The sequence below is a fragment of the Genypterus blacodes genome, unplaced genomic scaffold (assembly GCF_046128005.1).
Source record: "Genypterus blacodes isolate CSIRO-AG114 ecotype Tasmania unplaced genomic scaffold, CSIRO-AGI_Gbla_v1 ptg000438l_1, whole genome shotgun sequence".
Classification (NCBI taxonomy): Eukaryota; Metazoa; Chordata; class Actinopteri; order Ophidiiformes; family Ophidiidae; genus Genypterus; species Genypterus blacodes.
The window spans coordinates 1,835,001-1,857,500 of NW_027467208.1; the positions used below are offsets into that span (position 1 = coordinate 1,835,001).

General features: G+C 43.9%; 1 protein-coding gene across 1 annotated transcript in view; it reads right to left on the bottom strand.

Moving 5' to 3' along the window:
• The window catches only part of LOC142989894 (CUB and sushi domain-containing protein 3-like), a 246,315-nt gene that overhangs the window by 109,554 nt on the left and 114,261 nt on the right, over positions 1–22,500 (bottom strand). Inside the window, exon 5 of the mRNA XM_076139634.1 lies at positions 7,162–7,369. Coding sequence (XP_075995749.1) covers positions 7,162–7,369 — 208 coding nt within the window. The remainder of the gene's footprint in view (positions 1–7,161; positions 7,370–22,500) is intronic.

Genomic DNA, 22,500 nt, shown 5'->3' on the forward strand with positions numbered 1-22,500 from the left:
AAAATTGATGCCCCAGAGAAAATATGTGAAGGTCACTCGCATAACTTTGTTGCAAATAGATCCGGAGGACAGTAAACCTGCATCATGAATTTGCTTACAAGCTCTCCTTGAGACTTGTTTGTCATCTGAAAATGAATTCTCCATAATTAATATAGACCTTTGAAGAACTGGCTGATGTGTTTGCACCAACAAAAACATGAAGAAGCTGACACTTTTGTTGTGTTGATGTGTTGAGACAATCAGCAGCTGCAACCACTCTAGAACCGCTCAGGAACTCTACATCACACTCAATAGTTTTACTGATTAACTTGCTTAATAAATCCCTATTTGCATATTTGTCTCTTAATTATTTGGAGGCAAGCTTCCCCCAGTCCCACCAGCTGGACCACTGCAGTGTGATTTTGATTTGTTTTGTCCTGCAGCAAAAGTGTGGACGGACGAGGAGGTTCATCCCAGAGAGACTTTCTGAGTCATGCACCCAGAATGAGATGTTCCATAAGAGGAGGAGACTTCACACCATTCTAACCTGCGTGGTGCTAGAGGCAGAAATGAAATGTGAGAAGAAATAAGCGCAGAAATCCTAAGTAGCTGCTAATTTTGTTCTGAACTTTTTCAGCAGAAGTCTCTTATATCTACACTTTCCTGCCTTCCTGTCTGTGTACATTTGCAAGCTTATCTTTCCCAATACATATTTAAATTCATTCAAAGGCGTGTGTGCTTGCATGCGCGTGTGTGTGTGTGTGTGGGAATGTGTGCAAACCAGACTGAGATTCAGGGTGCGTGTTTGTGTTCAAGGTCACCACTCCATTTCCTATTTAGGATGGTGCTGCTCTACCGGCATCCTGTTTGCCAGCAGCATTGATTAGAACTCGGCAGGCGTAACACACACACACACACACTCACACAGAAAGAGTGAGAGAGAGAGAGAGAGAGAGAGAGAGAGAGAGAGAGAGAGAGAGAGAGAGAGAGAGAGAGAGAGAGAGAGAGAGAGAGAGAGAGAGAGAGAGAGAGAGAGAGAGAGAGAGAGAGAGAGAGAGAGAGAGAGAGAGAGATTCTATTTGTCTCTCAGACATCACTCCTTTCGCATCTTTCCAGCAAATAGTTGGAGCAGAGCAACTACAAAATGCTTCAGTGTTTAGAGACACACACACACACACACGGGCATTATGATATTTGTATAGACTAAGAACAGACACAGTATGGAGCAGAGCCAAGCGGACGAAGAGACCAATTTCGACATTGCAAAGAATGAGTAAATTTTGATTGATGATGTTGGGGAAATTGGTTTGGTGTCTGTGGGCCTCACCTGGACCGCGTCCAAGCTTACAGTACTTAACTTTCCTCTCCATTAAACCAACAAGTATCACCGTATCCATCAGACCGGAGTCGAGGCCAAACAGAATCTATATGATCTATTCTGTAAATTTTGATTTAAAACAGCTCCAAGTCAAAAGTCTGAGAAAGTAGAAGTAGAGCTTCAAAGTTATTGGCCAAATCTGTACTGCTGTTACCATAGCGCCACCATCAGGTCCATTCTTTCTTCCATTCAGGTGACACAGCACTTTTTGGAAGAATGAGCCACGCCCACTCAACTGTGTCAGCCAATTTGGAGCAAAATGTTAAGGAAGATCCAACTGCTGCAACTTAAGTTTGTGTGTGTGTGTTTGATCCTTGAAGAAGGCTGCACTTTCCATGATCGCCTTGAATTTTTGAAATATTAGCCCATAGGTGATGCAATATCGCACTTGGCTTATTCCTGCAAATTGCTGATATATATCTTTGGCAGACTGGGTAAAGTTCACAAAATGGTGGTGAGAGGGTCTGCAGATGATTGGACCTCTAGAGCGCAGAGAGACAGAACTGGAGAGGGGCTGCTTAATATCTGCATAGCTTGGGGAGGGGTTTTAGAAATGTGTGTGTGTTTGTGTGTTTGTATGTAAATTAAAACCAAATCTCTCACCTTCTATCAGAAATTAGAACGTACTGTATGTGCTGCATTATCGTGTTGCCGTTGTCAATCGTCAGTCAGGAAAAGGTGCAATGGTGGGAGACTCAAAGGAAACAGTTAGAAATTCGAGCAGAACAAAACTCAAAATTTAGCGAAACAAAATGCTGACTTGGAGGATTTCACTCTCGGGGCCAGATGGTGGAGAGAGAACACCGAGCACATCGGCCATATGGAGACGTTTCGATTCCGTCCTGAACCAAGGAGATTGTTCACATTTCACCGCGCTACAATCACGCCGTTACCTTGACGCCGTAACATTTCATGTCTTGCCGTGTGTCATCATAAGTCCTAAAGCGAGGTGGCAGGGCGAGGTGCGATTACCTGCCTTTGAGCAACGAGCATTCGCCAAGAAAACCAAAACGACTGGGGTTGAAGTGGGTGGAGTTTTTCCCTGCTACATAAAACAGGCTTTACTCCATCCATATATAATCCAGACAGGGAAGAGCCAACATATAGAATCGCTGAAACCGTACCTAACTGCTGAAAAACAAGCTGCTTCCATTCATGTGAGCTTAGCAATAAAGCTTCATCCTCAGCTCAAACCTGACAAAAATCATTTTTATGGTCTTTGGAAAAACAAATTCAAGACAGGCAGAAGATTGGTAAATGACAGACTTTAAGAAATGCCTGGTCCACCATTACTGCGAATTTGGTGATGGGCTGTCGAGTGGGTGCAGCTAAGAGCACTAAACAGCGTTCTATTTCCTGGAGTTGTGTAGCGGGAGCGGCAGAGACTTTCACAACTGTCAAAACTGTCACAGCGCACGACTGTGAGAGACAAAGAGGTAATAAACACGGCAGAGGGGGCGAGGGAGAGAGAGAGAGAGATTATTCTATATAAGATGCTCTACTCGGTTTCAAGGGCAACTGATTCTGAAACAACACAATGTAAAGTTGTGGGTTAGTGTGTGTTTATGTGTGTAGGATTACAGCCACTTAGCTCACAGCGATACACTACTCTCATAAGCATGAGCTCACCTCTCTGCATACTGATCAGATCTCCCTCTCTCTCTCTCTCAGGTTGTGTCCCTATAAGGAGGGGCAATGCCTGTGTGCCTGTGTGTGTGTGTGCTGTTGTTGTCAGCCCGCCGGCGACTGATAAACACATAACAAATTCTTCCACAGTCTTACATAACGGCAAAGCAGCCATTAGCTCTCTCTGCTAATTGCCAATGAAAATGAGCTCTTTGGCTATTAGCATATTCTGCAAATCACCTCTGGAGACACTTGCAGAAGGTAAAAGTCCTTATTTTAACTCTGAGACCTTAAGAGTTGATGTTTGTGTTCATTATGGACGTCTGCTTGTTAAAACATCTCGGATCTATGTTGTTTAGCTAGTTTGTCTTCTAGAACCTTCTGAAAACTTGAGAATCCTTCATCTCTGCTCTCTTCCACTTTACATATTGTCCTCGGTTGTTATCTAATATGCAATTATACCATGAAAGACACAAGAATACCCTGAAATAATAACAATAACAAAGTAAGGTACTAGCAAGGTCAAGACCAAGTCAAGATCAAGCTAATGGGGTGAGCGGTTTGAGCCAGACTTTGATCATCAAGTGTGTGCAATTGTTTTAAGATGCACCATTAATGATGAAACATTCCTGAGGATTAACAGAGAGATCCATCTCCTGTGATTACCTCCGACACTCATCTGCACATAAATAAGACATAAACACATCAAAGTGGAGCAGATGGCTCCCTGGATGCTCGCCGCTAACAGTAGCATTGGCAATCACTTCGGCTAGACAGTCAAAATCTGTAACGTTGTTTTCCCCCGAAAACCCCTTATGTCGCTTTATGCACGGAGCTCCTCTGGTAACAGAAGCAACCTTAGTGTCTGTAGTAATAATAACAGGAAGTTGTAATTGAGGATATTTAATGTCTGCCTGTCTGACAGTTTGTCCTCTCCTCACATAATCACCATTTTTCTGATAAGACGGATAAATAAGGTTTGTTTACATGGCAGCGTGGTGGAAACACAAAATTGTTAATGGAGCGACTTTTTGTCCAGAGGAGACAAACACACACACATACCCACCCACCCACACACATTCACACACACAGCCTCAGCAATTCAATGCAACAGCGCTGCAATAAAGCTCTGAATTATGAGTGAAGCTTGAGTTGTTTAGTGTGTTTTTCTAATCAGCTAAGTTTGTAAAATGGAATCTCTTGGCGTCGTTATAGTTTCAACACAGCAAGCGTAACTACAATTATGAATCAATTCTCTTCTTGTACACGCTTCTTGGCAATGAGACGACAGATTTACCAACAGTTTTCATTTTATAATATCGTCCCATCTGTGTCTCGTCTTCGTAACCAGGACCATTTTCGCTACAATTTCATGAACATTTGGAATCAATTAATCCAAACTTTGCACACAAACTATGAAGGAAATGGATTCCATCATATTTGATTTGCAACCAATTTTACAGTTGGAGCTTTGGCACATTTTGATTAATTTATCACCATATTTTAATTAATAGTTAAGTGTATAAATTGTGAGATTTCAATCAAAAGACCAAAACTAGAAAGAAAAATAGTCAATTTAAAGACAAAGAAAATTAGCATATACTCTCATTTTGGCATTTTGTGACAAGGAAATCTTTGGACATTTCAATTGAGATCTTCAAAGATTAACCAATTATCGAAATTGTTATAGATTTATTTACCATTTCCCTTCATATCACTGCCATTCAGCATGAAACTACAGGTTGACTCGATGTCCTGTGTCGCCTCTTCCATACAGCCTGCAGCACAGAAGCTCTTTATTTCCCCCGGACTGAACCCAAGTCATGGAATCAAAGTGGCAGAAATGCTCCTGGGGGATCTTAGTCCATGCATTGCAATACATCACAAAGTCCCAAATGATTTTCAGCAGTACATCCATGTGCAGCGAATGCGCTCACCTTAGCACATTTATTCAACAAATGTACCTTTTCCACCGTAATGCCAAACGTTTCAGATGCAGGCTTGTGCGAGCCTCTGGAGTAAACTAACATGGCGGTGATTTCCCCAGAGCCAGCTGGAGAGGATGCATCCTTTTGGATATGGCGCATTATCCCAATGGAAGCATCAATCTGAAAAAAAACCAACACTGTGGCCGCGAGGAGGAGAATCTGTAACGATGCTCAACATAAACTCTGGCCTGTAAACACGGCTAAATTAGAAGTACAGGACCTACTGCAGCCTGGAAGGCATTCATCACACATTTACAGCTCCACCGACAGGATGTACCAAGCATTGTTTCCTCCAAGTTCACAACAGTTATCCTCTCTTTAAGGGCCCGGTTCTGTTGATGTCTTGCCAGCAGTCGCTTCATCTTAACATTGAACAGGCCGTAGCTCATAATCACATCCACAAGGCCTATTTCTATACTCGTAAAATAGTCTTCGCCACAACTGACATACGTTCTTCACCAGGCAGACCAATCTGTGTGCATTTACTGGTACGTTTCCCTGTGCTGCTGTCGACTCGCCTACTTTCAAAAGAAGACTCTAAGACTTTGAGAAAGGGCTCAGTAAAGCGATCAGAAATGTCAGGTCGGGAGAAGTTATTAAAAGTTTCCCCCGGGGCTTCTGTGTCTCAATGCCTCCGCTCTGCTTTCAGCATGAAAAATACGGCCGCATAATCAGGCCGGCTGCTGGAATGGACCCCAACGCGGTGACCTCAGTGGTGTGTGTGTGTGACTCCAAACTTAATTCAGCGAGTAAATAACTAGAGCAATACATAACGCGTCTACTTTCAGCCAAGAAACCATTGAGGCTAAATCACGCACTACCAGTCACCCTTTGCCTTATTCCCCCCCCATCAAACACCCAGCGATAAATACCGGCTGTAAATACTCCTGCAAATTCTACTTCCACCCCCCCAGCGCTGAGTTTAAGTGTGAGCCTCAAGTTCAAAATGGAAGCTTAACATGAAAAACCTGAATGGCCTCACACTTCTCAGCTGAATCAGGTTTCACATTTACATATTGATTAAAAGTATTAAAATTAATTAAGTATCCATACAGCTACAAAAAATTACGTCATAATAAGATATTTATAAATGTTATATATATGACATGCATCAACCATTGCTTGAATGATTGATTGACTGGGATCCCTCACTGGTGAACGTAACGGCTTGTTTTTGAAGTATAATGCTGTGATCATTATTACAGATGAACACTAATATACCTGTTATCTTTGATTTGCTACATTTTGTGTCTATTCTGTCTTCTTCTGTCTTCTATCAATGAATAAATACCCCTTCCCTGTCATTTAGTAGGTCCTCTGGGCTCTAATATGAAAGGAGGAGGAGATGATTGTAATGCTTTCTGTCAGGCATATTTTCTGATGAAACAGAAAATCAATGTGCTGGACCCAAAAAATGGGAATAAGGTTTTGCTGCAACACAACATTTGTTGCACTGCAGCTTGTTATAAATGTTTGATGCAGCCAAGAGAATATTTCTAAATAAATAAACTGGAACCATGCACAAACACAAACACACACACACACACACACACACACACACACACACACACACACACACACAGGACGACAGCAGGATGCACATGCATAAAAACACCACCGTGATCCGAGAGGCAGTTTCCTGGTCGTTATTACTTCAAAATCAATTACAAGTGCACGCACACTAATATCCTTGACCCTGATTACAGTCAAATTGGTTACAGCAACAGCAGTGATAGATCAATATCCTAATTTACCATCAATCAATAAGCAGCCAAGGCGATAAAATATTGTTATGACTGAACCATCTGAAAACACATAAGGGAATAATGGGAAACTATGGGGAGCTGCTAAAAGGCTAATGGGCAGATCAGTTAATTCCTCTGTGATATATGAAGTATGCAGGAAGACACACACACACACACACACACACACACACACACACACTAGACTTGCACATTAGACTGTTTTATTTAACATGGAAAATGGTCAGGCTAATGTTTGAATTCATTTTAATATCTTATTACGGAATCGCAGAATATTCACACTTCAGAGGTCTAAACCCAAAATAATAAAGTCGTAATTATGATTATTTTACTAATTTCCCTACACTCAGACTCTCCCACACGTTCCGCACGGCAACAACCAGGACTTACACCCGTAACAAGAAGTCAAAAATGTAATCTGACTCACCAAATGGTTGGTGGTTCGGATCCCTCCACTTCCAGGTAGTCGTACTTCTCCTCCGTCTGGAAGTCTGTAAAGATGACAGAGATGGTGTCTCCAGGTTCGGCCAATAGGATCCATGTACAGTCGGCCTGGTTACCATAGTTGCCGGGGTAACCGGGACTGGTCACCACCCCACTGCCGCCCCTCACAGTGCCCCCACATGTGTCCTCAGCTGTCAATCAAATCAGAGTGACAAATAGAAAACCTGGATTAGGGAGAGGAGGAGGGACTGAGGGGCGGACTTCTGTTTACATTATTAATTGATTTTCGATGATTTTCGAATTTCAAATCTTCAAGTGGATCTGTTGTGATTCCCCAGATATTCAATTCACAAATTCTCAATAGTGGTTGAACTATTGGCCACAAGTCAGCCAGCAGCCCAACTCCCCACCTCTCTCCCTCTATGTGGATTGGATTCTTAATTTAATCATAATAATTAAAATAGTAAAGAGTTTGTTTTGGACTCCTCACATCTTAATGATTGATTGTTAACAAATGGTTCTCATGTTAGATTCGTTAAAAGCATGTTTATGTCTCAGCAGTCCTCTCCTCTGCCATTAAGCCAAGTAGGTGTGGCCAATCAGGTTGTTGGGTTTGCTTTCGGCCAATTAGAATAAGAGATGGGTTGAAGCGTCAGGCTGCAGTTCCTGTCACACTCAGAGCTGCCGTCCTCTCCTCCAGTAACAAAGTTAGCTATTGTTTTCCTCCAATCACAAAGCTCCTCTCTCGTCTCCTCCAATCACCACCAAGGACTTTTAGATTCATCTGTGTGCCCAATTGGCTGCTTTACGCTCAGTCTGTCTATAGAATTAGTCAGCTCAATTAGTTGGAAAACACGACCAGATGTGATGATATGCCAAGATTTCAGATACTATTGATCACATCTGATTGTTAACACTATGAATAGTTGATAGTAATACTGATTACTGTAACAGATAAAGACACATGGATTGCGCTGTGCACACGGCATAAATTATACACATATAATTTATACAGATACACTCACAGAGAGAAACAGAACACATTGGACCTTGTATCACTGGGACATTGGTTTATTTCATTTTCATCTGAGAGGACTGGGCTCAACTACCTATGTCTAGATTTGAAAGTGGGTTTTAAAATATAATATAAACACAGATTCTACTTCAGATAAAGGGAATGTGCTGATTTCTTTAGATCACGTATGTAAAGTGTATTGAGCCCAGTCGAGCCTCCACTGCCCCAGTGATAGAAGGTTCCATGCTGAACCATTTTTTCTGAGAGGGTATATATCAAACGGTAACCATGGTATAAATTATACCTGAATAATTTATAGTCATACATAAAATAGGCAGTACTGTATAGAAGACACTCCTGCAGGTTGGTCTTTTCCTTCACAGCAGCGAGTACAGTTTGGGACGACACCTGATTCATTTGATTCGGCGGCAGCGCGCACTGCGATGATAGCATCAGCGTTTAGTGCGGATGCAGTAACGCCAGATGTGTGTCGTCCTAAACTGCACTCGCCGATAAGCCGGAGAGGACACATCCTGTACGGGGGTGGGGGGGAGTGCAATCAGGCGCTGTCGGGTATACATGCACGCCCATCTGACACACTCAAGCAAGTGTCTGCCATAGGAGATGTATGTGCAGCTGACAGGGAAAGGCTGATGGGGGTCAGGGGGTGGAGGGTGGGGGTGGGGCGGGAGTGGGGGGGCAAGCCAGACTCCACCGGCAGGATGGGTAAAGAAACCAAACCGTGGCCCAAGACTAACACAGATTAACGGACGAGAACCACAACAAAAACATTTCCAAAAAGGAAATGAGAAAATTAGAAGGATTGGGGTGCACTGAGTAGAGACAGGAAGTACATAGAACAGGTGGACAGTCAAAGGTCGCAACACAAATTGACAGAATCAGAGTGAATTAAATAAAAGAGATCCGGATTGAAATAGACAGAGGGTTTGGTACAAACTGTGTCGGAGAGAGAAGAGACAGGATGAAACAAAATAAGACGTTTGGAATGAATTTCGAGACATTTTCAATAAATCCGGGTGTGAGACAGGGACAATATCTTGGACGTCATTTTTGTGTTACTCTCAGCCTGTCCATCACATGTTGTCATGGAAAACAAGATGTGTGATGTCCCAGCAGCACACATGTCCATGTATTGAAGAAATTGTATTTTTCATTCCAAACCACATCAGCTGTAAAAAAAGACATCGACAAAGGCCACTGAGTGAGACAGACAGAAAGACAGACAGGCAGGCAGGCAGGCGGGCAGGCAGGCAGGCGCTGACGGACAGACCGCTCATTTATCCAGAGAGACATCCATTCCTTAGCTAGACAGGTAAGGAGATGTGTGTAAATGACCCATCACCCAGAACCAAGACCTGCTGAGACCCCATCACATTTGTTCGAGTGTGTGTGTCCACACCATGGGAGACAGTGCTGCTTGCAGGATGACAGCTGTCACAGGTTCATCATGATGACAAGGGGTCCACAGACAATGCACACACACACACATACACACACACACGCTGCCTCTCTCTAACTCGCACACACTCACACAAAAGTCCTCCAGCCGTTCGGAACACAAGAGACAGCTGACAGAAAACCCCTAGATTCACTCATGGCCGGCTCTTGTGAACGAAATGGGACCAAGAGGTGAAAATCAATACTAAACACGGAATAGCATGTTGGAGGGGCCTTCAGCACTAAATACCAAATATCTGCCTCACCGAAATTCCGCCTACCGCCCAATTTAGGCTATATATTGTCAAATAAAACGTCAATTGTGAAAGAACGAACAACCAAGAAGCCATATGTGTGTGTGAGGTGTTTTAAGGTGATGTCATTATAAGGGACAATCTGTGTGAAACTATTGATGAGTAAAGGTTTTGCTTCTGCTCTTATCTCAAGCGGCTAAATCCTGCTCACGCCCTTGTGCACCGACACACAGGAAGTGGGTAAGTGTGTGTGTGTGTGTGTGTGTGTGTGTGTGTGTGTGTGTGTGTGTGTGTGTGTGTGTGTGTGTGAAGGAGGTTGTTACACGTCGTGGCCTGAGTGTGACTCTGCGTGTGTTTGTGTTAGAGAGAGTGAGAGAGTGAGGGGGGAGAGAGAGAGAGGAGAGAGAGAGGGAGAGGTGGCTGCCTTGTGGTCTGATCACATCAGTGAGTCTGTGCTGCCCTTTTCTTTGCCTTTCCCTCCCTCTCTGGTTTTCGTTGCGGTACAGCATCTTCCCTATTTTCTTCTCAAATGTTCTCTGTTCTCCTCGCTATGTCCCCTCCTCCTCCTCCTCCTCCTCCTTCTGCTTGTCCTCCTCTCTCTTCTGCATCAAGACTATTTGTATTGTAAAACAGCCCCTCCCATCCCCGCCTCTCTTCTCCTCTCCTCTCCCCCCCTCTCCTCTCCTTATCCTCTTCCTTAGCCTCCCTATCGACTCTACTTCCTAACTCTCCCCATCTAACCCTCTGGCTCCATCTCTCTCTCTCTCTCATGCCTGGGGTGCTTTGATCACTTGTTCTCCTCCTCCTTATCCTCCCTTCCTCTCTCCCATCCGTTCATCCCCCTCTTCCCCACTGTGCTGTCATCAATATCGCAGTCATCTAAGGATCCCTTCCTTATCCTGTCTGTCTCGCTGTGTCTTTCTTTAAGATCTCACTCTCTCTGTATCTAACTCACTCACTCTCTCACTCTATCTCTCCCTCCCTCTCTCACTCTCTCTTGCTGATTGATTTTATGTTTAATGACGCGCTGGCTGCATCTATTTCTCTCCTCTCCTTTCCACTCATCTTTTTTTCCTGCCCTTCTTCTTTACTCCCTCTTCCCTCCTGTCTGTCCCATAACTCCAACCCTTCCCTGCAGTACTTTGATAGGCAGATCACTATCACTATCAGATTTGCGCGCACACACACGCACGCACACACACACACACACTTCAATCACAGAGGACCCAGTGTGCTGTCAGCCTCTAAGGATTATGGCCCATCTACATCATCCTCTCCTCTTTCTCCAGGCTGCATCCATCCATCCCTTCTGCTCTCTTATCTGCCTCCACCCACCCATCCATCAACCCTTTGCCCCCTTATACTGTAAAGCTGAATATAGATCAGCATTTACCTCCCTCCCTCCCTTCCCCTCATCCCTCCATCCATACCTCCATCTACCTGCCATGAATGACTGAACACACAGGAGGAGGACGACTAAACACGTGCATGCCAATGACCCGTGCAGATATTGCTCATAAATCCTCCTGATGCACCTGTCCGAGGCGTCGCCGGACAGTCATGGTGCCTCCGCCCCCCCTCCCCCCCGCAGCCGGACCGTGTGCCACCAGGCCTGGCAAGTACAAATGCCGGACTTGTGGTCTTAATGTCACTTTTACCTCCCAGTCATGACGTGGTGCGTTCACTGACCGATGTGGGTTGTGCGCACATTGAAATCCGATCGTAATACTTCAAAAAGTTTGCATAGCTTCTCTACAGTGTCCATACACGATAAGGAATAGAAATAATGATGATGACGACAGGCTCTTACTCTACTTAAAATAGATTTGAATTAATCTGCCAGTTTATTTTTGCTTCTTCTTCTTGTTTGTAGAGGATTGTCACTGGGGAAGCTTCTGGTGTAAGTATAATCTGTGACGCGCATCGAGATGTTGGAGTCCATCCTGTAGTTCTGTTAGAAGCATGAATAAGACAAAAATCTGTCTCAAGAACTTCTATACAACGTGTGTGTGTGTGTGTGTGTTGATTTAACATTGGGCATGAAGGATGATGCATAAAGAGAAGAGTGTTTGCACCATCTGCTCTCGGCCACATATTGTTTGGCTGCAGACGTGGAGGCTAAAGGCATTCTTCAATTTTTCAAACCCATCTGGATGTAGGGAAAAACTGGTGGCAGAGGCGATAACGTTCCCACATGTAGAGGTGTTTAGCTCCTTATACGGTGTAGGATAATGTACACACACAATGTGATGCTTTGTGTTGGCGGCTCATTGTAAATAAAAGCGTCGCCTCCTGCTGCCAGCTTCTGTTGATTCCTCTCTGCAGGTTTCTGAAGCAGTGCTTTTGAAGAAGTAACAAACCATCGACCAGTTTGGATCCAATCTCTAGCTGTCACTGAGTTTCAACTTGTGGCCGTTGCTCGCAGACGCAGTGGCCTGGCTGGGAGTCAGGTCTGGTCCCTCTCAGGCAGTTAAACATTAAGTATCAGGCATCTTTAAAGATCTATGGCCTCATGAGGCTGGAGAAAGTGCCTCTCACATGGCTGTCACACCAAATTTAAGGCAGACCAATACTGAAATTCAACTTTTCGTGACCCACATGAGTAGCAGCGATATAGTGACTTTGTGAAGTTGGATCTTTTCCTGTGGCGTTCCCGTTTTTCCTTCTCTTCCTGACACATCACCATCATCGCTCTCTGTCACTGTTTAAGCCTTTCTAAAGCACAGCAGTTGCTCTCCTTGGCTTGCCAGTATTAAATTTAGACAAACAGTCTGATTTAGATCACACACACAAGTGCAGATTCATAAACACACACACACACACACACACACACACACACACACACACACACACACACACACACACACACACACACACACACACACACACACGGTGACAGTGTCAGTAACTGGCCTGACCTTCAGCTCCTCCCACCATCTGTCCACATATCAAAGAGCAGATGCTGCACGTCAGTCAACTAACCGGACATTTTTATACCAATTAAGGCAAAATACTGATTTAATGGGAGACGAGCAAAAGGTGACTTTAAAAAAAGAAAGCAGATTGATTGCTATAATGATAATTAGTCTGAAAATCTCTTTATGAGGGTGAATAACTGAATCATCATTGGGATCAGATCAAATTTGACCACAGATGCACAAAGTGGCTCCATAAGTAGTGCAGATGCTGTCCAATCAGGATGAGAGGGAGAAAAAATATACAGCTGGATGGAAACGGGGGAGGAGAGGGAGGAGGAAATTGAATTAAATGACAGAAAAAGGAGAAGGGTAATAGAGGAAAAGGATACAAAGGGTGGCAAGTTGGAGGAAAGTAAAAGTTTCTGTCTCTCTGACCGTCTGACTGCAGCAGAGTATGGAGACGGATGAGTCAACTCTTCCTGTTCGCTCATTAGATCATGACGCAGTTTCTAAATGATCAACCCCAACAAAAGACTCTCAAAGTTGTGATTTATAAGCATCACCTTTCGTTCCGTCACTCCCACTCTCACTCTCCGACTGTGTGTGTGTGTGTGTCGGTCCCTTCATTTGAATGTCTTCACCTGCGTCCGTCCCTGGTTTTGTGCGCCTCTTTCGAACGTGCGTGTGTGTGCGGTACCGGGGGAGGCGAGAGCGAGAGTGATCTTGGCCGGTCGGTGTGTGTGTTAAATGTCAACCTTGACATCTTAAACAAATAGCTGCATGCTGAGGCTTTAACGCATCACAGCTCCGACAAAATGTTTTCCACTATCGTCTCTCCTCTCCACACTCACACACTCTATTCTAACCCCGCCTTCTTCCTCCTCTGCCCTTCCCCTCCTCTGTGTGGCTGAGTGTGCGTTTCAAAAGTGTGACTCAGACTCACACAGGTCAGTTTTTATATAATGTAATGATTTATTTAAAGTGAAAACTATAAAAAGCACATTATTTAGATTTACATGTCCTCATTTGCTTTGTTGATGAAGTTGCAGTGGTTTCACATGCAGACAGCACATTGATCCACTTCTAGACTACTTTGATGAACAACTGAGCTATGATAACAAAGGAGCAGATTTAGGGGTCTATTAGTTTCACCTCCATTGTTCCCTGGTTGGTTACAATCATGCAGTAAAGCTGCATTGTGCGCTCAATACAGGTAGAAGTGGGATGGAACATTGTACGTATGTTGGCAGCTTGGGTTGCAGCTCCGTCTGTGCCTTTCTTATATATCTGTACCGTCTATATCGGCATAAATCTTATTGGCAGCCGTGGTAAAAATTGAGGACTACTTCTCAATAAAGGAATTGTTCCCGACAAGGTATCCCCTGTCAGCCCAGACTTCAAGTGACAAACATATATAATGAGACAGATTAACTACAACCGTAAAATCAGAACTGCCTGCTAGACTCCAACTAGTAAACCCAAAGCCTTCCATAATCAATAATTGGAGATGCTGATCAGTATGACTAAGGAAAAGGTCAGCAGGCCAATCAGTCAGATATGAGCCATAAGCACAAATCACCACACACACATGGCATGTTTAATGGCTCTACTTCAGTATTTATTTGACCTCTTTGAGGTTTTCCATAATCAATACTTGGGAATGTAAATGCTAATCAATACTGGAAGTCCAAATTTGAACTGTGAGAGTTCAGCAGGAACAAAGGTGTGTCTGCATTTATGCCTGCTCGGGCCTTCAATGATTACAATTTGTATATGAAAGATCGATATGTGCTGAGAGACACAGTATAGAGAGAGACACAGCCACAAGGACACTGGCCTACATCCTTCCCTTCCATTATCTAAAATGGTGGAAGACAATGTAATGACTATTCGTTTCCTGCAACCTCGGGGCGGTGAATAATGAAAGTCTAACAGTCAAATGGTCGACAAAAGCGAGCCAAAATGAAGCTTTGAGTGTTTATCCCTGCCATGTGAGGATCCACGCAAACAAGCACAACTGCTTGATCAGCTGATTTGTTCCTCATCCATTTAGCCTCTTCAGTTATGAGTTGGTGGTGGACAGTAAACCGGCAATTATGCTCTGCAGAACAGCTTACGCCTCCGTTCATGTGACCCTTATCACCCCTGTGTGCTTCTTTGGAGCCTCACATTAGTCCTGTGTGACCTGAGGAGTTACAAATCTCAGGGGTTGAACGCCAGTTTACACAACAATTTTGTTTTGTAAACACAATTTTTTGCAACAACCAACTCTGAACTGAAGGAGCAACTGGGACGGCTGGCCAAACATCTTCAAGGACTCAAGCTCAGATTCCTTGAACAACTCCTACACAATTTCTGTCTTTAAGAACGTGGGTGACTACAGGCAGAGAAAATGCTATGTGGTGCAAAACCAAGGAGAGGAAGAGGAGGGTGTAGGGATGGGGGGCGGTGAGGGCGACCAATGGAGATAAAGAGACTGAGATAAAAAGGAAAGACAAGAAAGCAGAGAGAGAGGAGGAGATACTGCAGATACGCACTGAGGCTGCTCAGAGACAGATGGAGAGAAGCAGAGTGGAGGAAAGAGAGAAACACAAAGTCCATGGTGACTTGAAGACATGAGCTCTGACATCAATTAGTTTCTCATTGGTAGAAATGGACAAAGAACAGCAGCAAAACAATGACGCATCACAAAGACATTCACGAATACTGGAGACTTTAGCTTTTTGCCAAGTGTTTTTATACCAACACTTGGCAAAAGCATTTTAAAAACGCTTTGTCATTCCCCCTGACCTAAAGCCACTGAAGATAAACTATAGAAATAATAATAGAAGATAAATACACCAAAAAGGAAGCCTACTAGACTCTCTGAAGTTCTTAGATCCTGCTGCTGCATGATTGTGACCAATAGAAAGGTGCAATATCTACTTGATCGCCTCTCCAAGTTTTTCTTTGGAATACCTGATATCTAAAAAATGGATAAGAAAGGACAGCAAAGGCGTTCTGGAATTGAATGACTAAAAATAATTACAGATTTTGCAGCTTCAGCGAGTGAAGCGCGTCGAGTAGACATTTAGGTCACGCAACTGAACTACACACAAAGAGAGAAAGTGACTGAATTAGGAACCAAATTCTACGCCGGCCTGAAATGAATGGCGACACAGATGATATTAGATAGCAACACTGTCCCCCCATCCGTCTCCATAGCTCTGTACCGTTAAAGCCGGCGACTGTCGAGCTTATTCAAAGGGACCCAATCTATCCACGCTGAATGGAGCTACAATTTAAGACATGGTATCTATCATCCAGTGTCATATAATTATGATGAGTACTGATAAAGAAGAGGGAGAAAGACACAGAGAGAGACAGAGACGGAGAAAGGAAGACGTTTGCAGAGAGCAAGACAGATGACACACAAAGAGTGAGACGATGACAGATGATTTAATGAAGAACTGACTAGCTGGAAGGAAAGAAAACCAATTAGAACCTGGGACAGAACGGCAGGGGGGAGAAAGGGATGGAGAGAATGGAACTGGAGGGAAGACGGATGAATATTGGATGGAGAAGGATCAAGTGAGAGATTGGAGGGACTAGAGAGACTGGGGAGAGACGATGGGGAAATATGAATATAGATTAAGAGCAACAAGAACGGCGGATGCAGATGGAGAAATCGCCATCGAGACAGAATTTTCAGAGACAGATGGATGTATAGATGTATAGGATTTTCAAGAGGATGTCACAAGGAGAGATTGACAGATTGTGAGTGTTCTTTAGGAGGATATACATACAAGAAGATAAACGAGATCCTACAAAGCGAGGACATTTTGCATTCTGACAGTCTTTGCCCAGATGGAGAAAGAGTTTTGGTTTGAAAGGAGTAAAGTTATGATTCGGGAAAAAGTGTTCATGACGCAGAACGATACAACACCAGCTTGTGTAACAGCAAACGGCTCCAACAACCCAACGCTCTCTGACCTTCATTGTGCAATTGTTTATATATATATCTGGCTGATGCTTAAACCAAAAAAGGGATTTATTTTGTACTCTGTTTCCCCTAAATGTTTAATGGACAGAGAAAGAACAAAGCGCTGAAAACCGTCTGTTTCTGCCCAAAGCTCGCCCGCTCCCATTGCCTCGTTTCCAGACGTTGAGGTTGTTTTCTACCTCCCACACCTCACCTTCTGTTTCTGACCATCAGCTCAGTTTGAATTCAATGTGGGGACTCTCCTGAATGTTGCACACACAAAGCTGCCAAAGGATCTAACACGAGAAAAGTCATCAATCCTCATCATTGACGCCCTTTTTGGTTTTAGGCTACCACCACCTCTCACTCTCTCATTCTATCCATCTCTCTCCTCAAATGCTAATCCAACCAATCTCTGCACCCAATTCTCAGAAAGGCTTTCACTGGAAGAAGCAGCTTTAAATGCTCACAGATCAATGCAGGAACTGTCTCCTATGTGTGGGTGTGTGTGTGTGTGTACGTTTACATATGGCTTGTGCGAGCAGATGATGTGTATCTGCACATGTCTGTTGGTAAGTGCTGTGGATTGCGTGTGTCTGTGAGTATGTATGTGTTTGAATAATTTATGAGGCTAAAGTGCTCCTGTGGGAGAATTGCGGTACAACACGATGCTAATATCGTATTCACAGCATGTCTGTGTTTGAAACATGCATCGCCTGAGGAGATTTAAGTTAGAAACATGAGAACTGGACACTTTCCAACTGATTGCAGCATTATACGGGTGATAGCATCTCAGTTCTCATCATATCATGTTCTGTTGAGACCCTGGCCAGATCTTTGTTTACCTTCTACTCACAATCATCAACAATCATTAAAGAATCCATTAAATGTTGTTCCATTCTCTGCATTTCTGTAATTAGTCTAACACATTCATAGACTCCCAATAACAAAATTCTGTCCGAGTGCTTTCCCTGTGTTTCTATGGTTACTGTGTCCTCTGCGTTTGTTTGTTTACTTGCTCATCATCTCCTCATCCAGCTCCTGCAGTATATTAACCCTGTCCTTCATCTCAGTCTTCTCCAGATCGCTCCATCATCCACAGTGGTAGTTACACTCTCAGACCAACACACTGGAGCTTTAGTTGTGTTCTTCCTGTTTGCTCAGTGTTGACATCGGCTTTCCCTGGAGACTCTCCTTCGTCCACCGGCTCGCTTGCTCTGACTGTCTGTATGTCTGTCTGCCTGCTCACTCCTCCTGCCTGCAAGTCGGACAACGGATCATCTTTGCCTTCTTTCCCCTGAGGACGGGTCTCTCTGCTACTCCATGATCCCACGTCTCCCAGTCCTCCGTCTGCCTTCCCTACCCTTTGAGTCTTTGTAATAAACTCATCTAGAGTTGTGTGCAGCATTTTGGGCCGAAACATCACTGAACCTTGATAATCTCACTATCATATTGTTCTTAATCTCAAAGTTCACTTCCATTTGTACTCCTAAAAGGGTTATGATGAGGATGATGACGGTGTGTGTATGTGTGCGTGTGTGGTGGGTGTGTGTGTATGGTAGAACTAAATGGTATCTATCTCCCAGCCATGCCTAGGTGAACAGCCTGATTGCTACATGGAGAATGAGCCAGTCATGCATGTTGACTACTGATACATATACCAGTGTGTTTGTGTGTGTGTGTGTGAGCGAGCAAGCGAGAGAGAGATAGAGATAGAGATAGAGAGATAGAGATAGAGATAGAGAGATGCATTTTCTCTCTCTCTCGCTCTCCCTCTCTGCAAATGTCTGTTTGAGAAAGCATGCATTGATTTCTGTGTGTGTGTGTGTGTGTGTGTGTGTGTGTGTGTGTGTGTGTGTGTGTGTGTGTGTGTGTGTGTTGTTGTTTATAAACAGCATGTAAATTGCAGACATGTCTAGCTGAACTAAATGGCTGTCCCAAATCTCACTAAACTAGCAAATCATGCAGGTGTAGTCTATCTCCCTCCCTCTGTGTGCATGTGTGTGCGCGTGTGTTAGCTGTGATATATAACTGCTGTTGCATGAAAATGAATATGGATGACTAAATTCATGTCACTGGGGTGCGATGTGGTGTTTCATCTGTTCTCATTGAGCAGTGGAAGGCGACCACAGCAGGAATATTACCTGCACCGAGTGAGACAATGTCATCTTTCAAAGTCATTCTGATTGTACTTAACTGGAACTTCAACTCAACTCCTTGGAATATATTTTACATAATATCATAGGTTGTCCTCAAACCTTTTGAATCAAACCCAGTATCTTTATCGTCTTAATATTGGCATAAAACAAAATGCATATCAATCAAAGCAATCATTGGGGATCAACTCCTGGTCTACAGTCCAATGCTTTGATCAGGACCTTTCTCCACACAGAAAGGACCAGGGTCAGCATGGGATTCGAACCCAGGACCTTTTTGCTGTGAGGTAGATCCGAGAGGAGTTCCATTTTACCAACCATCTACAACCAATCTAGAAAAACCTGCATGTGTGTGTATTTCATTATCTGCAGAGACTCACCAGGAGGTTCATCTCGTACCACCACCTGTACACATACCATAGTTTGAGAACCCCCACTGCTTGAAAACAGTGTGAAACAACGGAAAATGTGGAGCCGAACTTGACTATCTTGCCGCTGCTTCAGAACATAAAGGGAGTTATGACAAACTATTCAATTTGTCCTGACGTCTAACTATGGTTAACTTCTTGGAAACTCATCAGAACAGACTGAGAGCCGGATCATTGCTTGTTCTGTCACTGTAAAATGTAGAACTTTTGAATAAATCCTGCAGATGAGGCAGATTTAACAGCATTGCAGATCAGATAGAAGAAATCTGTTCTTCAATTCCAATTTCTTCTTGCATTTCTTTGGACTTGTGAAGTTTCCCACCTTCACCTGTCTATCATCACCTCCCTCATCTCTCCTGTTTATCCTCTTTAATCTCTGTGTGATGATAACAAACCGCTTGTTTCTCCTCCTTTTTGTCTCTAAATCTCTGTGCTACCTACCGATGTCCTTATGCTAAACCCACACTCTGCATGCAGATAGTATGCCTAAACAGCAGTCTCCGTGGTAACGAAAAACACATCCATCATCATCACCATGACAACCAGGGTTAGAGCTGTCACTCAGCAGTGTCCCGAGGGAACCTGGGATAAGCCTATACACCCACAGTAACACAGAGAAATACAGATGAACGAACACGCCTAGGTGTGCACACACACACACACACGCACACACACGCACACACACAAATGGTTATCCGCATATGCCAGACCTCCACCCACACACAAACACACGCAAACACACACACACACACACAGGGAAACAAACTCTTCTGCCTGGTATATTTACCATCACATTCGATTATCTGTCAAATTACACGCAGCTTTCTGCAAACACACATACACACACAGCACCACACACTGAGCTGACAGGCGAGCATGGCTGGATCCATCACAAAGTGACGTGCTGCAGGTTACTGCACCAGGGCCTCCCAACCACCAGGGGTCCCCTGAGCAGATGGTTGGGAAAAAAAGTGCAACTTCTGATGCACAACAGATGTTTGGTGTGTTTTGACTCAAAAGTAAACAGGCAGCAGCAGAGTGGTGAGCATCCATGCAGTTTAATAGTTAGTGTGTAGATGTTGAGCCTTGGTAAGGAAGCTGCTGTGAGACCTCTGTACTGGAGAACTACAAACTCTCCAAACTCTAAAGCAAAGGTTTTCACCCCTGTAACCACACTTTCCCTCTGGAGTGGAAGAGTAATAAAGTTTTTCACTTCCTCCTCTTCCTCTGTGTCTTACAGACGTGTCCCGGCCATAACCTCCACCCTCCTTTCCCGCCCCCTCTTCCTCCCCCGTTTCTCCTCCACTCAGGCTATCTGTGTGTATCTCTGTCTCCCTCTTGCTTTCTCATCAACCCTCCTTCTTGCTCAGATTAAACTGTCTATCCCGCTGTCCCTGTCCAAATCCCCTGTTACACGCCACCTCTGCTGCTGCGTGTGTGTGTGTGCGTGTGTGTGTGTGTGCGTGTGTAAGCCAGACACGCTAGCTGAGCCTGAGCATTAACCTGTCAAAGTGTGAAAGACAGGCGGGAAAGTGAGCGAAGAGGAGGCAGGAGGGGCCTACACGAGGGTCCCAGCCTCCCTCTACTTTACTAAACACACACACTGTACACACACACTCCATCCATCCATCCATCCATCTATGTATCTATCCATCCTATATTTCTGTCAATGTAATCAAGCTCGCTTCTTTTCTAACTATTAATCTAGTGTAACAGTGCTCATAATTGTATAGCTTTTGTGTTGTCATGGATGCAACCAGGAACCATTGAGAAGAATGCCACGTGCAAGTCATAGACATGTCTAAGCAGCCGTGACTCAGGGCGTTAATGATTAACCGGTTAAAGGTTCACCGTCATCAATAATTTAACCAATAAAGCAGAAAGCATTGAACCGATAACATAATTATAATGGTATTAATACTTATTTTCCACAACGTCTGCGTCTCCTCCTGACCCTCAGCACACACTCACAGGGCATAGAGGCGGAGGAGAGTGTGTGAGGTTTTATTAACCTGCTGAGTTGGCAGGTCACTGTGACTGGCTGGAGATCACTGTGATCTACTGTCAGCTGTTTGTAGAGTTTGCTGTCGAACGTGTCGCTCTGCTGCTCAAAGAAGCAATCGCTCTGGGTTTAACCACTTCAATCCTAATCTGGAGTTTGATCTGGGTCTTAATGTGGTTTAAGTATCCATAACCTGTTTTAATATGGTATCACTGTGACTGCTACCCCCTAGTGGTGTTAACATTAATGGTTATTGATTGATAAGATGCTTTAACTATCAGTGAACTGTTCTAACCGTTTGATGTCAGGTTACATAAACTCACTTACATGCTTAGATTATAATACAAAACCCAGCATAGAGCCTCATACATTAAGGGGAGCCGGAACAATAGGAGCCAGATTACACACAAATGCAACGTTCACACAACAATGGGTCTGCGTCTGAATGAGCTGAAAACAGTGCAGCGATGGAATGGTACGTTATGGGTCGAGACCAAGTGCTGCATACTGAGGGAAATGAGATATAATGAAGTACTGCTTGATCAGTTATCGACATTTAGACAGAGAGAGAGAGAGAGAGAGAGAGAGAGAGAGAGAGAGAGAGAGAGAGAGACAAGTTAAAGAGAGAGAAGGGAGAGAGGCAGGGAGAGACACACACACACACACACACACACAACTGACATAGTGAACAATGTGGTGTCAGCACAGGCTCATTTAGTCACTAAACGATTCAGGATGTTCACCTGTGTGTGTACGTGTGTGTATGCATGTGAGCATGTTGCAGAGTCAGCAGACTCAAAGGGGAAGGCACCGTCATGGTAAACACATCTTTAAACCAATCACATTCACACATTCAGTTAAGTGAAGTACACCTGACACACACACCTCCTGCTGGCTGCCAAGAGGCGTAACACTGACAATTAGTAATTTAACGTGAATTTCACTTTGATGTGAAAGTGTTGCTTTGTTTACCGTGAGCCACATGTGGTTGATTAATAAAAGCATATGTGAAAGATTTCCTCATCTCTAGTAGCTAATGAAGAGGAAACATAGTGGTTTTCCTCTCCACACACCCAAACACACACACACACACACACCCTTGTCTGTAAGGCTATATGTTTTGAATACAC